This window comes from Vombatus ursinus, unplaced genomic scaffold (assembly GCF_900497805.2).
Source record: "Vombatus ursinus unplaced genomic scaffold, bare-nosed wombat genome assembly UNPS02009918.1, whole genome shotgun sequence".
NCBI classification, from domain to species: Eukaryota; Metazoa; Chordata; class Mammalia; order Diprotodontia; family Vombatidae; genus Vombatus; species Vombatus ursinus.
Window position 1 is genome coordinate 477,744 of NW_020949696.1, and position 16,327 is coordinate 494,070.

Sequence of the window (16,327 nt, forward strand, 5' to 3'; positions counted from 1 at the left end):
GTATTCTCTCAGTGACCTGGGGAGGTAGGTGTTGTTATTTTGCCCATTTTACAGATGAGGAAACTGAGGCAAACAGGTGAAAGTGACATCCAGGGACATACAACTAGCAAGTGTCTGAGGCTGAATTTGAACTCAGGTCTTCTTGGTTCCAGACCTGGCACTTTATCTACTGTTGTCACCTGGCTACCTCAGGAAAATTGAGGCTTACCCAGGATCAGGATCATGCAAACGATTTGAATCCAGAACTTTCGTGACTTCAAATTCAACTTACTTTCCAATATTCTACTATTCCCAAACTCATTTCTGGTTCTAAATCCTAGGTCATTTTACCTCTCCGGTGCTCAGTTTCCTTAAAAAAATATTGTGGGGGAGGTGTTTCATAATCAATAATCAATCAATCAATAAACATTTATTTAGCACCTACTGTGTTGTGTGTCAAGCACTGTGCCAAACACTGGAGATGCAACAAGAAGCAAATGATAGTCTCTGCCCTCAAAGGCCTTACAATCTAATGGATTAAGGCATTGTCGGAATGGGAGTAAGTATAAATATAATATTTATTATATATACACATATTATACATAGAGCACAAATAGGGAGGCAGCATGGGTTAGGAGCTAGAGAGCCAGTTTTAGAGTCAGGAAAACCTAGAGTCAAGGTTTGTCTTTGATACATATTGGCTGTGTGACCCTGGGTAAGTCATTGAACCTCTCAGGGTACCCAGGTAACTAAGACTATAAATTGTAGAGCAGTAGCCTATTGGAATTGGAAGAGAGAGTTTCCTTACCAGTGATATCATAGGTCTGGTTAAATATAACCTAATATCACATAAGTCTTGATTTATGACTCTAGGTCCAACACTCTCTCCACTAATAATAAGCATTTATTAAGCACCTACTGTGTGCCAGGTACTGGGGATACAAAGAAAGGCATATAATATAATATAAAACATAATAAATATAATATTTAACATACATAATATAAAATATACTATATAATGCAATATAATGTAACATAACATAATGTGACATATAATAATATATATTATCTAATAACATTATAATAATATATTATAAAAATGTAATATAATAGATCTGCCAATAATAGCTAGCATTTATTTAGTTCTTTCACGCTTGCAAAGCACCTTACAAATATTATCTCATTTAATATATGATATAACAATATAATATACTGGAACATAATGTGATGCAATATATTTGTACATATCTATATATACATAACAGCAATACAACTATAATTATTGTGAGACAAAGACACTGGGGGGAGGGGATGCAAGGAGGGGAGACCGGCAGACAAGGCCCAGCCTAATTTGCCAAGAGGAAGGGCCTTGCTCCTCCCTTTCCCAGGTCCCCTCTGGACCCCACCAATCCATCTAGCTCAATCCACGCAAGCCCCTCCATCACCCATCTAGGGGCCCCTTTAAGGAAGGGGCGGGGCCTAGATCTTTCCCCACCCCCGCCGCTCCGCTGGTTGGCTGCCGATGACATCACTGGGCGGGGCGGCGAGGGGGCCAGGGGAGCGCTTAGGGCGGGCTCGGACCGGCGGGAGGGGGAGGGCGGACGGAGAGTTAGTCTGCTCCGGACGTCACGGCCCCGGGGCTGAAGATGGCGGCGGCGGCGGTGGCGGGGCCGGCGATCCCGGGGCGGCTGCAGCCCCAGCCCGAGCCCCAGCCCCCGGCCCCGGCGGGCGGAAGCCGCTGCTCGCTGCTGGTCATCGTGGGCGGCGAGTGCGCCCGGCCGGGCCTGCTCCGCCCGGTGCTGGCCCAGCTGGAGAGAGGTGAGCCCGGCCCAGCTCGGCCAGGCTGCGTCCGTTGGGCGCTTGGAGATCCTCCTCCTGGGGGAGGGGGGAGTGCGCTTGGAGACCTTCCTCTTGGGGGGCTGCGCCTGGAGACCCCCCCTCCCGGGAGGGGGATGCGCCTGGAGATCCTCCTCCCGGGAGGGGGATGCGCCTGGAGACCCCCCTCCTGGGGGATTGCGCTGAGAGACCCCCTTCCTGGGCGGGGCGCGCCTGGAGATTCTCCTTTTGTGGGGTTGCGCTTGGAGATCCTCCTCTTGGGGGTGGGGTGCGCTTGGAGGTCTTCTTAGGCACACTTGGAAATCCTCCTCCTGGGGGTTTGCTCTAGGAGACCCTCCTCGGGGAATGCGTTTGGAAATCCTCCTCCTGGAGGTCTCGCTTGGAGATCCTCGTGGGCACGCTTGGAGATACGGGGGCGGGGCGCGGGGGGGTGGGGTGCTCCGTGCGCTTGGAGATCCCCTGGGGCGCTCTTGAAGATCACCCGGGGGCACTCCTCCCACCTCCCCTTCCTGGCCCCCGGGGCCCCTAAGGAGCGAAGGAGGGGTCGGCTGGGCTGGGCCGGGCTGGGCCTGGCCGGGATTTTCCCGACTGCTCCAGCCCGCCTGGGCCGCCGGGGGAGGAAGGAGGCCGTAGTTCCGTTATTTGGGAGGAGAGTGGGAGGGACGTGCCTTGGGATGGAGGAATTGGGAAAGCTGGGTCTCAAAACTTAACTTCTCCTCGGTGAGCCTCAGTTTCCCCTTCTCACCTCTGACATTCTCAACAGAGAAGCAACATGGCATTACTTGGGAGCAGAGGCAGTTTCTTGTCTCTGTATTCTCAATGCTTAGCACAATGCATGGCACATTATAGGTGCTTAAAAGTTTGTTGTTAGTGGATAGAATGCTGCACCTAGCGACTCCTATGTACCAGGCACTGTGTTTAAAAAACAAAACAAAACAAAAAAACCACCAGTCTTTGTTCTCATGGAGTGTTCATAGTTAGACAAGGATTCAATCCTTGGGATTTGGCTCCTTGGGACAGAGCTTAAAGGGCATTGCATTCACCTCCCTCACTTTGCAGAGGTGGACCCCCATCATTGGGCACTTAATAGCCTTGTGACCGAGGGCAAATCACTCAACAACTCTGAGTCAGAGCTTGCCCATCTGTAAGATGGGCATGGGTCTGCCCCAGACTAGGTGCTTTGGTCTCTGGACCTGTCTCAGCTCCCAGATGGGGAGAATAGTCCCAGCCTGGCCTCCCTCCCGGAGCCCAGGTGAGTAGCAGGTGAAAGAGTGAATGAGAAGGTGCTTCATCAGCTGGAAAGCGCCATAGGAATACTGTTTTATGGAAGGAGGTATTTATGCCCTCCCCAGATTGGTGGGGGAAAGAGTCCTCTGGCCCTGACCCTCCACAAATGAGATAATATCAGGAAAGTTTTTAGCACAGTGCCTGGCACACAGAAGATGCTTAGTAAATGCTTTTTCCCCTTCTGATGTCAAAACTAACTGACAAATTGTGGAGAAAGAAAAAACACAAAACAGACTGTGCAAAGCTCAGGGAGACCTGGGGTCAGTGCTTCTGTAGGGTGAGAGGAAAGCTTCCTTTGGTACTGGGGAAACCACACCTGAGAATCCAACCCCTGAGGCTCCCCACAGCACTAATTGCTGGGGTGGAGCTGGAGGAGGCCTGGTCCTGCCCTGCCTTGCCCTATGGGGGGTTTGGCACTGGCTCCCTCAGTGAGTCACAGCTGCAAGGTGGAAGGCAGCTGTAGATGCCGCTTGCAGGGTACAGAACAGCAGACCTGGAAGGGGCCTTAGAACAAACATAGTTTGTGCTAAGAGAGCCTTGGCCATATGTTTGCCACTGCCCCAGTGTACCTCATTATGCCCTGATCTTTGAGGGCCTGGGCAACACTGGTTTTCATTTTTGTATATCTCCAGTAGCCTGCGCAGTTCGTTGGACATAGTAGGGTCTTTAGAAATGTTCAGTGAATTAAATTGTCTGGGCTGGGAGGGTCCTTGGTCTGTAAGCATTTACTTTGTGCTTACCATATGCTGGGCACCATGCTGAGCTTGGTACTGGGTGTGCAGAGAAAGTCCTTGCTGTCAAGGAGCATACACTCTAATAAGTAAGACAAGTATCTCTTCATAAAAGCTATAAACAGAGTAGATGAAGGTGTTCATATGCTCCTGAAAGAATGTCAGAGTAGGAAGTCTTAGAACCCAGAATGTCAGAGCTGGGAGGGCCCTTAGAACCCAGAATGTCAGAGCTGGGATGGGCCTTAGAACCCAGAAGGTCAGAGCTAAGAAGGCCTTTAGAACCCAGAAGGAGGGTCATTAGAATCTGGAATGTCAGAGCTGAGAGGGCCCTTAGAACATAGGATGTCAAAGCTGGGAGGGCCCTTCGAACACAGGATGTCAGAGCTGAGAAGGCCCTCAGAACCCAGAATGTCAGTTCTGGGAAGGCCATGAACACATAGAATGTCTCCATTTTGATTGGGAACTGAGCCCTTTGCCCTCCTCTCTGTGTCCAGTGGTTGGGATCCCAGATCAGCAGTCTCCAGTCTATACTTTTCTGGGTAACAGAACCCAGCATCACCCCACCCTATCGCCACATGTTTGGTAGGGGAGGAAATGCAGCAATCATGTGGGTTCCCAGCTCAGGATCAGCAGGGCTCCTGCCTGCTGTATTAGGAGGAGACGGAACATGGATGGATACAAAGCCAGAAGCCTGGGGATGTAGGCTATTAGGATAGGCCTTCATCAGAGATTTCAAGAGTTTATAGGGATGTTCCAAGAATTGTGGATAAGAAGGTCTCAGATGCCCTTGTACTCCCCCTTCTACAGAATTATCAATACGGGATAGCTATCGATTTTTGTCTCCACACCTGATGATGTGATAATGTAACTTTGAGCAAGGCCCTCCTTTCTGGGCCTCCGTTTCTCTTCCTGTAAAATGAGATTGGATCAGCTGGATTGCTCCCAGCTCTGCCATTCTCTCTTTTTTAAATTAGGTTTTTATTGTTATCTTTTCGTTTTCTATCTCTTAACTTTCCCAATGTATTCCTCCCTCCCCCTCCCCCCTTATTCCCCACCCAGTCATATCTTTGTAAAGGGGCCTGGGGGATGGAGGGGTTAACCACAGTTTAGCAAAATTAACCAACTGATAGAGAAAGTCAGGCATTATCTGCAGTATTCCATGCCCCAAGTCCTCTGCAAAAAAGGGAGGTGCCTTGTCTGCTTCTCTCTCCTCTGGGGCCAAGGTTGGGCATTGTCATCTCTCAGCATTCATTTTCAAAAGTTTTGTTCTTTCCGTTTTTGTTGTTGTAGTTGTTGCATATTCCATTTTCCTGGCTCTGGTTGCTTCCGTGTTCTGTATTCACCTGCATCGTTTCTTCCAGCACAGTAATATTCCATCGCATTCATATACAGCAATTTATATAACTGTTCCCCAAGTGATGAGCATCTACTCTATTTCTCTGCTCCTACAGGAAAAAAAAAAGTCTGCTATAAATATTTTGTTGTGTCTGGGACCTTTCTTTGAATACATTGACCTCCTTGGGGTACATGCCTAGTAGTGGAATGTCTGGGTCAAAGGGTAGGGCCACTTTCTTACCGTGGCTTTCTTTGAATAATTACAGATTGCTTTCCACAATGGTTGGGCCAATTCATGTCTCCACCAGCAGTCATGAATATGCTGGTCTTTCCATCACTGGCTCTGCCATTCTGTGATTTAAGGGGCCCTTCCAGCTCTGATAGTCTTTGTCCAAAGGCGTCTACTTCCCCATCTCCAGCTCTGATGTTGCAGCTTTAAGGACTTCCTCAGCTACTTGGCCAAGAAGAGGATTTGAGGTTTTCTTGTGAAGAAAAAGGAAAAAGATATATTAGGATAGGAGGAAGCTGGGAATTTATCTTTCCGTGAGACTTATTCCTGAGACTCCTCCAAACTGGCCTCTTAGAGATGCTAAATAGGACATTCTATGAAGGGGGGCCGTAGTAACATTCTGTCTCCCTTCCACAATAGGGATCCGCTCATGGGATGTTGACCCAGGCATTTGTAACCTTGATGAGCAGCTAAAAATATTTGTGTCCCGTCACTCAGCTACATTCTCCAGCATCGTGAAAGGTAAGGGGGCTCTGGGATGATTCTGTGTGTGTGTGTGTGTGTGTGTGTGTGTGTGTGTGTGTGTGTTGGGGGCCATAAAGCCCCGACTTCCCTTCTGTTCAGGTTTCTTGCCCTATCCTCTTCTGTGCTGGGCTGTGAATACTTTAGTCTTGACTCTGGACTCTGATGGAGAGTAGAATCCATCTAACACATTCGGTTCTGAGCGCCACGTTTTAGGAAGGAGATGAATAATTTGGAGGTGATGCCAGAGAGGACAGCCAAGCTGGTTGAGGGCTTTCAGTCTCACAGGCTGTCTGCGAATTAGCTGAATGAACTGGGAGTGTTTAGCCCACGGGGCTGAAGGGCAGGCTCAGGGGGTACGTGTTGGCTGTCTTAAGGTATTTCAGAGTCTGTCTTTTGAAGGAAGAATTAGATGATCTGTTTAGGAGGAGCTGATGTAGGAAGAAACAGGACCAGAGAGGGTAAGGCATTTGGTAAGGTCACTCAAGTAGGAAGTGTCTGAGCTGGAATAACAAAGTCCCTGCAAATCATTTTAGGCAATGAGAGGGACCTCTTGGGTCAGGACGACGGCAGAGGAGTGTGCCCCTGGGGCCAGGCAGGTGGATGCAGTTGGGGACCCGGATGGTGATTTTCCTGGGAATGAAAAACATTGAACAGGGTTAGTTCTGTGTGGGGACCATGGGATCAACACCACCACCACAGTCATCATTACAATCAGAGGACCAGAGTTTGAGCCCATTTCTACTTGCTCATTGTGTAACTTGGAGCAAGTCACCCTCTCTGGGCCTCAGTTTTCTCATCTGTAAGTTGGGAATACTAACTGCCCTTTGCATGGTATTTTAACTTTTACAAAGTGCTTTGCACACAGCTTCTCCTTTGAGGGTAGTGATCCTGCATGACTTAGGTGCTCTGGGATTTATTACCTTCCCGTTCTCTAGGTTAGACTCCAAGAAACCCGGGGTCACAGACCTAGGAAGTGTCAGAAGAGGATTTGAACTCCAAGCCCAGGGCTCCCTCTCCCCACTGCCAGACTTCACATATAGCTATGAACACTGGTCAACCTCCATGTTTAGAAAAATGTGTGAGGGGGAGTGGCTAGAGAGAAGAAGTGGGGTGGTTATTAATATAATATGTGGATATTTAAATATTAAAAATATAAGTGTTGGCAATATTGTGGTAGGTCATAGAATTGGAAATGGAGAGTTAATGGAGCCTGAAACCCCTGAAACCTCACTGTGGGCGCTGAGGGCCCATGGCCTAACCTATCCCCTCACAGCGGCAGCAGCACTTAAGGTGGGACAAGGAAAAGAGAGCTGGGTGTGGAGTCCGGTCACAGGCCTGCTCTCTGGCCGTCCCCCACACCTAGAACCCTCTCCCTCCTCTGCTCTGACCACTGACCTCCCTGGCTTCCTTTAAGCCCCAACTACAGGAAGCCTTTTCCAACCCCTCTTCATTCCAGGCCTTCCCTCTGCTTGTCGTCTTCTATTTCTCCTGTCCATAGCTTGCCTTGTGCACATGTATTTGCTTGTTGCCTCCCCGGTTAGATTGTAAGCTCCTTGAGGGCAGGGGCTGTCTTTTACTTCTGTTTGTATCTCCAGTGCTTAGCACAATGCCTGGCACATAGTAGGTGCTTCATAAATATTTATCGATTGATTGCAGTGCTCTCCCTCTTCCCGTCTGCCCCTCAGAATCCTGAGCTCCCTGGCAGACTCTGTTTAGTCACTTCCTTCTACAGTACGCCTCGCCGAAGATGCCAGTGCCTTTCTCCCCAAGGTTATGTCCTCCCTGTTGTTTTGTTTGTTTTTTTTTTTAAATATACCCACGTGTGCATGATTGTGCCCTGGTTAGAATGCAAATTACTTGAGGATAGGAGGATTTCTGTGTTTTTTGCATTCTCGGAGCCTGGTACATCCTAGGCACCAAATCAATGCTTGGTGATTCATTGATTTATCCCTGTGTGACCTTGGGGCAGTCAGCAGGCTTCTGTAGGCCTCCTTTTCCTTGTGGGTAACATGACAGGGGTTGGATTAGAGGACCCCAGAGGTCCCTTACAGCTGGGATCCTGTCTCTGGGCCTCTGCTGGGAGCCACCAGAGAGATGCACAGAGAGGGAGGAAGGGAGGGAGCCCGAGAGGCAAGGTCTCAAGGGACCAGAGATGGAACTGATGTCAGATCTTTTTTCCTCCCTCTCCTCTGACTTCTCTACCAGCACCCGGGGGCTGGGACACCTGCCCCCCTCGGAACAGCCTGTCTCATCAGAATTGATGCCCCTCAGAGGGCCCTGAGGTGGGGTGGTACCTTGATTCCTGGCCCTGAAGGGCATCGAAGGGCAGCTGGTCTGGATGATGATGATGTAATTGAGCTTTCCAGGCCTCAGGTATTGGTCCCTGCTCTGATTCCAGAGAAGCTAGAGTGCCAGATCCCTGGGACCTGTGTGCTTTATGGGCTGGCTCTTAGCTCCCCTCCCTCCCTATCTGGAGTGGGTAGTAAAGGAGGGGGCAGAGTAGTTGCTGAGAGCCCCAGGAGTGTTTGCTGAGTGGGTGTCTGGCATGGACTTGTCCGTGGGAAGGGTAGAGGAAGCTGGCAGTTTGCCCCAGATTCCCAGTGACCAGACAGCAGACGGGACCCTGAGATTGACCACATGGATCATTAATGTAGACATTCCCCCCAGCCCATACCATTGCCCCTGCCCAATAAGGACGACCCCCAGGCCTTGATCCTATGGCCAGGTAGAAGCACAGAGAAACAGGCCTGCCCTGCCCTTCCTAGCCACTGGGAAGGAAGTGGCGTTGCTAGCATTGTCTTGTTGGAGTCCAGCTTCCTGTCCTGAATCTGCCGGCCAGCTGGCTGGGGGATGAAGCCAGCTTCAGTTTGAGGTGATGTTGGGGGAGGGGACAGAGATAACGGACCTGTCTTCCACCCCTCCCTCTCCCTTCAAGGGTTTGAGTCTCACCCTCCAACTAGCTAGACGTAAGTCACAGACATTCTGTGTCCTGAGGTCCCTCCTTCTCTTTGACATTATGTTCCAGGAGCCCTCCCAGCTCTGACGTTCTGTATTCTAAGGGCCCTCCCATTCCTGATATTCTGTGTTTTAAGGGCCCTCCCAGCTCTGACTGTCTAGGTTCTAATGGCCCTCCCAGCTCTGACGTTCTCTGTTCTGTGATTCCAGGTCAAAGGAGCCTCCACCACCGGGGAGAAGAGCTAGAAACTCTGGTGCTGCTGAACCCCTCGGACAAGTCCCTAGTTGATGAGGTGGGCACCTGGCGAGTGGGCTAGCCTCTATGAGTTACTGTTAGTATGAGGGGGGCTGGCCCTGGGAGGATTTGAAAGGAGAGGAAGGAGATGTCTGTTCTTGTTTGTCCCTGTAGCCTTCTCTCCCCACCCCCATTCCTAAGCCTTCTGGTCTTTCCATCAGTCAACCGTCAGGGAAGGATTTGTAAGTATTCTCTTTGTGCTTGGCTCCATGCTGAGCACTAGGGATACAAAGAAAGAATGGACCCTGCCCTCCCCAGGCTCCCAATCTAATAGGAGTGACAACATGCAAGAAAAAGAATTGTACATGCTGGACCTAGATGGTGTAAATGGACAGGAATTGTGGAAGTGAGGCAAGGGGGAGAGGAGAGGAGGAACCTGCCGTGTGCCAGGTTCCCTCCCAGCTCAGTCCCTTTGATACCATTCCCTTCCCTGGGTCGTCTGTCTGATCACCTCCACCTGTAGAGCATTGAATGGCAGACAGGGAAGAGTCGTGGCGTTTCGGAGGTGGGAGGGCCCTCCGAACATGGAGGGATCATAGGCTATGGATGGAGAGATGAGGATGGCGGGGCCTACTGGACATGTGCTGACTCGATTTCCCTCCCTGCCCTGGCCCCACCCTAGCTACGGAATCTGCTTCTGGAGCCTTCATACCATAAGCTGCTGGTGCTGGCTGGCCCGTATGTGGAAGAGACAGGGGAGCTCCTGCTGCAGACTGGTGGCTTCTCCCCCCGGCACTTTTTCCAGATCCTGACTGATAAAGAGGTGAGCTGGCCTTGGCTCTGGGCAGGGGATGGAGGAGGGAGGAGGAGGCTTCCCAGCTCTCTGCTCTTCCTTCCCTTCTCCTTCCCGTCCTCCCCTTTAGTTCTGACCAGAGGGTCACTGGCAAGGGGCTGCTGTGGAGAAAGACCAGAGGGGGCCGTGTCGATCCCCCCAGGTGGTATTGATATCTTTCCAAGGCTCTAGGTTCCTGTATCCTCCTGAGAGCCTGGGGAGAAGGGAGGGACAGGGCCTTGGATAGAAGGGCTGGGGCTGAGGGATGAGATAATTAGACAGTCAGACAGAACCTCCCAGTCGAGGGTTGGGGGAGGCGGGGATGGCAGGTTCAGGAAGAAGGGGAGAGGGAAGAGAGGCAGGATCTCATGGGAGTGGGGAGCACGGGCCAGTAGGGCCCTTCCTTAATATTGGATTCCTGTGTACTGGAATTCCTTAATCAGAACATGTCCTGGCCTCTTCTGGCCCTTGGTTAGGTCGGGAGCTTGAGGACTTATCCCCCAGCGGATGGGTGAGTAGTAGATAGATAGAGAGTACGAGGCTTGGAGGATGGGGAGCCGGGTCCTGATGGCCACTTTCTGCTATGTGGTCTTGGGCTACTCATTTCCCTCTCTGACCTCAGTGACCTCCCTAGAATGTGGGCAGTGATTCTCATCCCGTCAGGGTTTGGTTAGCCCCAAAGTGGTCTGGCAGTGAGGGCTGTGGTTTTGGGGTGACCTGCCTGAGGTCCTTCAGTGAGAGAGGGGCAGAGTCAGGATTCAAATCCAGGGTTCCCACCTTGCTCCAGATGCAGCAAGGCCCTGGCAGAGGGTCTCAGCTCCTCCTGAATGCTGAATGCCTGGGCCCAGCCTCATACTTGCCTCTTCCCCCAGATTGAGGACCTCCGGAACTCTGCACCCTCTTCAGCCCTCCCAAGGCTCACCATCACCTGCCCTGACTTTGGGGAGTGGGCATACCCTGGGCTGGATGGCTCTGGCCTCCAGGACTTTGTTCAGCTGCAGCTGAACCCCCCTGGGCGCCGGCCGGAGTCAGAAGGGCTTCGTGAGTTCCTGGAGTACGTGGCTGAGTCCCTGGAGCCACCCTCCCCCTTCGACCTCCTGGAGCCCCCCGCGACAGCGGGATTCCTGAAGATCTCTCGGCCCTGCTGCTACGTCTTCCCCGGCGGCCTGGGTGACGCCGCCTTCTTTGCCGTCAACGGCTTTACCGTCCTGGTGAACGGCGGCTCGAGCGCCCGGTCCAGCTTTTGGAAGCTGGTGAGGCATCTGGACCGTGTGGACGCGGTGTTGGCGACCCGGGCCGACAGCCTGCCAGGCATCAACAGCTTGCTCCGGAGGAAGCTGGCGGAGCGGGATGAGGAGGCTGCAGGGGTGGCCGCGGGGGGCGGGCGAGGGAGTGAAGACTGGCTCCGCCACCTCATTTCCCCTGAGCTGGGCGTGGTCTTCCTCAACACCGGGGAGCGGCGCCCGGTGTGGGGGGATGATGAGGCTGGCTTGGCCCTGGGCTACCTGGAGCGGCTGGGCATCCCACCCACGCCCCTGTGCCGCGGCCCGGTGCCCTCCGAGCCCATGGTGTTGTTCCTGAAGATGGGAGTGGGCCGGCTGGACATGTATGTGCTCCATCCACCACGGGCTGGTACCGGCCGGGAGTCAGCCCTGCCAAGCCTGGCCGCGTCAGCCTGCACCCTGCTTGTCTGGCACCCCGCCAGCCCCACGGAGAAGATCGTGCGTGTTCTTTTCCCCGGCTGCACCCCGCAGAACCGGCTCCTGGAGGGGCTGGCCAAGCTGCAGCACCTGGCTTTTCTCCAACAGCCGGTGGTGACCCCCCAGGACCTGGAGGCCCCGGCACCGGGGCCGGGGCGGGCAGAAAGCAAGGAGAGCCTGCGCTCGGTCTCCAGGAGCAGCCTGGCTGACGGAGCCCGAACAGCGAGGGCAGACAGGAAGGAGGCCAAGCCAGCTACTGCGAGAGAACGGCCGCGGGGCCCCGCGGACGGACTTCCCAAGCTGGGCAAGGAGCGGAGCCTCCCGGCTAAGAAGGAGGGGATTCGAGGGGAGGCCCCAGTACGCAAGGAAGAGAAGAGGGTCAGCCGGAAAGAGGACGGGGCCCCCACGAGAGAGCCCGGGGCAGAGGGGAGAGTCAAGGCTGACCCCCTCAAGAAGGATCCCAGAGCCGAAGACAAGAAGGTGGGGGCCGCCAGGATTCCCGGCCGCCGGACGACTTCCACAGCAGCCGAGCAGCCTCTGCCCTCCCGACCTGGGAGCATACGGAGGAGTAACGTCCAGCCCACCCCCAAGGGTCCTGACAAGAGCCATGCCCGGGCAATCCTGAAGGATCCCGGAGCCTCCAAGTGGGGCAGCTCCAAAAGCAGGGAGATGTCGAGGACCCCCGGCCCAGGAGGTGACTGTGCCGGGGAAGGGGAGAGCCCATCCGTCTTCCGCTGCGGTGAGGGCTGTCCCTCGTCGGCCCCAGGCTCCCCATTGCCCCTGGCCAAGACACCCCCTGGGGAACAAAGCCTGGAGCTGGCCCTGGGGTCCACCCCACCTTTGGAGGGTCTGATGAACCACGTTGGGGACGCCGGTGAGGATGGAGGAGGCGGCGGCAGCTCGGAGGAGAAGACCCTGGAGCTGATGTCTCCTGCCAGCTCGGTGGCCCCCACGCCCTCCCCTGCCGGTCCCCGGAGGCCCCCCGAGGGCGCGGAAAGGCTGGCTCTGAGCCCCTTCCGTGAGGCAGGCCCGGACGTCTCGCCCACGGTGACGACACCCTCGCTGCCCGCAGAGGTGGGCTCCCCACACTCCACGGAGGTGGACGAGTCCTTGTCCGTCTCATTTGAGCAGGTGGTGCCCCCCGCAGTGGCAGCTGGTGATGTTGAACCAGGCAAGGTGGGGCTGAGCCTCCCACTGAGGGCGCCGGCCACGCGGGCACCACGTTCAGCCTCGCCCCACGACGTGGATCTGTGCCTGGTGTCCCCTTGTGAGTTTGAGCACCCCAAGTCAGCCCTATCCCCAGGTGGCCTGCCCAGCCCCCGGGACGTCTCCAACGACAGCAGCGCTCGCTCTCAGGAGCTGGCCCGCGGGCACCGGGGGAGTGGAGGGCACCCCGAGGAGACCCCGCCCACCTCGGTGAGCGAGTCACTGCCCACCCTCTCAGACTCGGACCCTCCACCCACGGCAGAAGATGGTCCCTCGCTGGCACCAGACTCGGATGAGGAGGACACGGAGAACTATGGCCCTGCCTGCGATCCCCTGCCTGCCCCAATGAAAGACCCACCCCCCCTGCCTGCCCAGCCAGGCATCTGCATGGTGGATCCTGAGACACTCCCCCCTGACCACCTCAAACGACGTGAAACTGCCAGCCGGGCCTCCTCTCGCAAGGCTCCCTCCCGGACGGGTCCTAGCCCTGGGTCTGCCAAGGCTGTCCCTGGGTCGGGTCCCAAGGCCAGGGGGCCTCTTAGCCACACCCTTAGCAGTACCAGAAGTGAACCCACAGACAGGGGTCCCCGACTGGGTGCTGATGCCAAGGGGAGCTTGACTGGGCGTGGTGGAGGCAGCAGCGGGGCCAAGCCAGGTGTCAGAGGTGCATCAGGTGAGTGCCTTCTCTTTGAGTTGGGGAGGAGGCCAGCATGAGAAAGAGGGCCCCCTTCCCCCCGGATGAGAATCCCCTTTAGAGAACAGGGGGCACTTGTTTCTGGAGCTACTGGGGGATCAGGGCTGGGCCAGGCTGTGGATGGGCCTAGGTCACTAACTGGGTCAGATTAGGAGCCGTGTGTCATAGCTGGGTTTAGCCTGGGAGCTGTGGGTGGCAGGGATAGTCTGTTGGCTGTCAAGGGGCAACTAGACCCTAAAGCTATGAGAGGAAAAGGTCCTGGAGGTGGTCCGGCCAGTGGCCTCTACTGTTCTGAGAGGGCAGAGGGGCCCGGGCTTGTGGCAGGAGCTTCGGGATTGCCCAGAGAGAGCTGGGAGGGGGCGTAGAAATGAGGGAGCTTCCAACAGCAGAGACCCGTCCCCCTGACCTTGCACTCCAATCCGGGGCCTGGGTTCAGTCGGCTTGGGGTTGACACAGGCTGGGGGAACCTGAAACCTGGGCTTCTCTGGTGATGCTGAGGCCCCAACTGCCCACAAGGCTCCCCACCCCTGCCCAGTCTTTACCTTCTCCATGGGGAATGTTGGTGCCCCTGGATGGGAGGGAGCAGGGAGCCACCAGTGAGTCGGGCTCGTGATGGACGGTTCTCTCTCTGCAGGGTCAACTCTGGGCCGAGCAGGCAGCTGTACCATCCCTCCGGGGCCCCCCATCTACCTGGACCTGGCTTACCTGCCGGGTGGGGCTAGTGCCCGCTCTGTAGATGAGGAGTTTTTCCGGAGAGTTCGAGCCCTCTGCTACGTCATCAGTGGCCACGACCAGGGCAAGGAAGAGGCCATGAGGGGCATCTTGGATGCGCTGCTGGCTGGGAAAGAGTGCTGGGAAGCGGACCTCCAGGTGAGCATGGGGCGGCTTTCTGGGCCTAGCCTTGGCCTAGGCATGTGAAGGGGGAGGCACTGTCTTCAGGGTGCTCGTGGGCCAGTGGTGGCGATGACAGTGATAACTCACATTTATTTCAAAACCCAAGGTAGGAGTTCTTTACCTGGGAACCACGAACTGTGTGTGTATGCCTACACACACACACACGTGTGCATATGCACATGACACACATGCCTATGTGTACACATACATGTGCATTACATGTCTGCGTGTGTAGCTGTGCACGTGTACGTCTGTATCTATTTCCTTTGAAGTTTTGTGTATTTTACTTTATGCCATAGTTCCTCATGGCAGATACAAGGACGGGGGCACAAAAGGCCCGAAACTTTGGTCTCTTCCGGCTCTAAATCTATGACTGAGAATTCCGGGCCTGGGCTCTCCTTTCCTGTGCCCACCAGATCTGTGTTGGCAAAAATAGCTAGAGAGAGATTGGGTGTGTGCAGTTCTGCGGAACACACTGACTGCATTGGGTAGTTAGAGGCAAGTGAGGGGGGCTTCCGGGAGGAGGGCTTTGAAGGACAGATGAGATTTGGGTGCAGGTTGACGGCCCTCTTGGCAGAATAGGAAAACAGAGCCAGCAGGGACACATGGAGGCCGGAAGAAGCTTGGGATGGATTTACAGGGGCCCCATGAGACCATCTGTACTAGGGTTTGAACCCAAGTCTAGATGGAAAAGTGATGAGAGAAGTTTGGGATTTATTTGGAAGCCTCAAATGCCAGGAAAAGTAGGGTAGGGAAAGAAATGACCAAGCCAAGAAGAAAGGCTGGGCCCAGCCTGCACTTAGGCCTGACCCAGTAATGTGCAATGGAGCACGAGGATGTTCTGACTTCCCTTCCCCGACCTAGCAGCCGGGCGTGTCTCTACTGCATTTCTGGCCATGAGGAGTATCCATACTCTTTCCTCTGGCTCTTCAGGGGTCCCAGGGTCACCAGCACTCGGTCACGTCCTGTTAAGGGCAGCCCAGCCCAGGGCGCGCCGCTCAGCCCCTCTCTCTGTCTCTAGGTGACCCTCATTCCCACGTTTGACTCCCTGGCCATGCACGAGTGGTACCAGGAGACCCACGGGAGACAGCAGGACCTCGGCATCACCGTGCTCGGCAGCAACAGCACCGTCGCCATGCAGGACGAGACCTTCCCTGCCTGCAAGGTGGAGTTCTAGCGCTTCCCTGTCCACCTGTGACCCTCCCCGGCCTCGTGCGTGCACGTGGGGGCACACACACCCCGCTACCCACAGGCACACACGTGTGTGCATACACACGGGCACACATGCAAACACACCTGGGTGCACACACACCACAGGCACACGTGTGTGCATACACATGGGCACACACACGAACACACCTGGGTGCACACACAATGGTACACGTGTGTGCATGCACACATGAGCACACATGGAAATGTCCACCTGGGTGTGCGCGCGCGCGCACACACACACACACACACACATACACACATTGGGGCACCACTGAGCCTCTGGCCAGAGGCATCACCCAACTCCACCTCCGTGGTGGTGGGCAAAGGAAAGTGGAACCTAGGTCCCAGGGTTAGGAGGGGCTCTAGAGAGGCCCCTAGCCCTCACCCACTCCTCCCCCCTCCAACCCTGCTCCCTCACATATCCAGATTGTCTGTCTGTCCAACTTCACTGACATAGCATTAAAAGGAGCTTCACTTCCTGCTCCACCCTCAGCCTGGCCTGGCTCCTTTCTGGGGATTGTAGAGAGGTGGGGCCATGAGGGGCAAAGGCCAGGTCTGGGGACTAGCTGCTGGGGGAGGGAGAGACCTAGGTCAGAGCCAGGAGGAACATGAGAATGTGGAATGTCAGAGCTAGGAGGGCCCTTAGAACACAGGGTGTCGGGGCTGGGAGGGCCCTT

The 16,327-nt window shown here is 54.8% G+C and overlaps 1 protein-coding gene across 1 annotated transcript; it reads left to right on the forward strand.

Annotated features, from left to right (window-relative positions):
* The first annotated feature begins 1,625 nt into the window (after positions 1 to 1,625).
* On the forward strand, positions 1,626 to 15,759 carry MAP1S (microtubule associated protein 1S). The gene is made up of 7 exons (XM_027853289.1): positions 1,626 to 1,797; positions 5,818 to 5,919; positions 9,088 to 9,170; positions 9,795 to 9,935; positions 10,817 to 13,523; positions 14,179 to 14,414; positions 15,460 to 15,759. The coding sequence occupies exons 1-7, from the start codon at positions 1,626 to 1,628 to the stop codon at positions 15,613 to 15,615; spliced, it is 3,597 nt and encodes a 1,198-aa protein (XP_027709090.1). The 3' UTR covers positions 15,616 to 15,759.
* Positions 15,760 to 16,327: the final 568 nt, after the last annotated feature.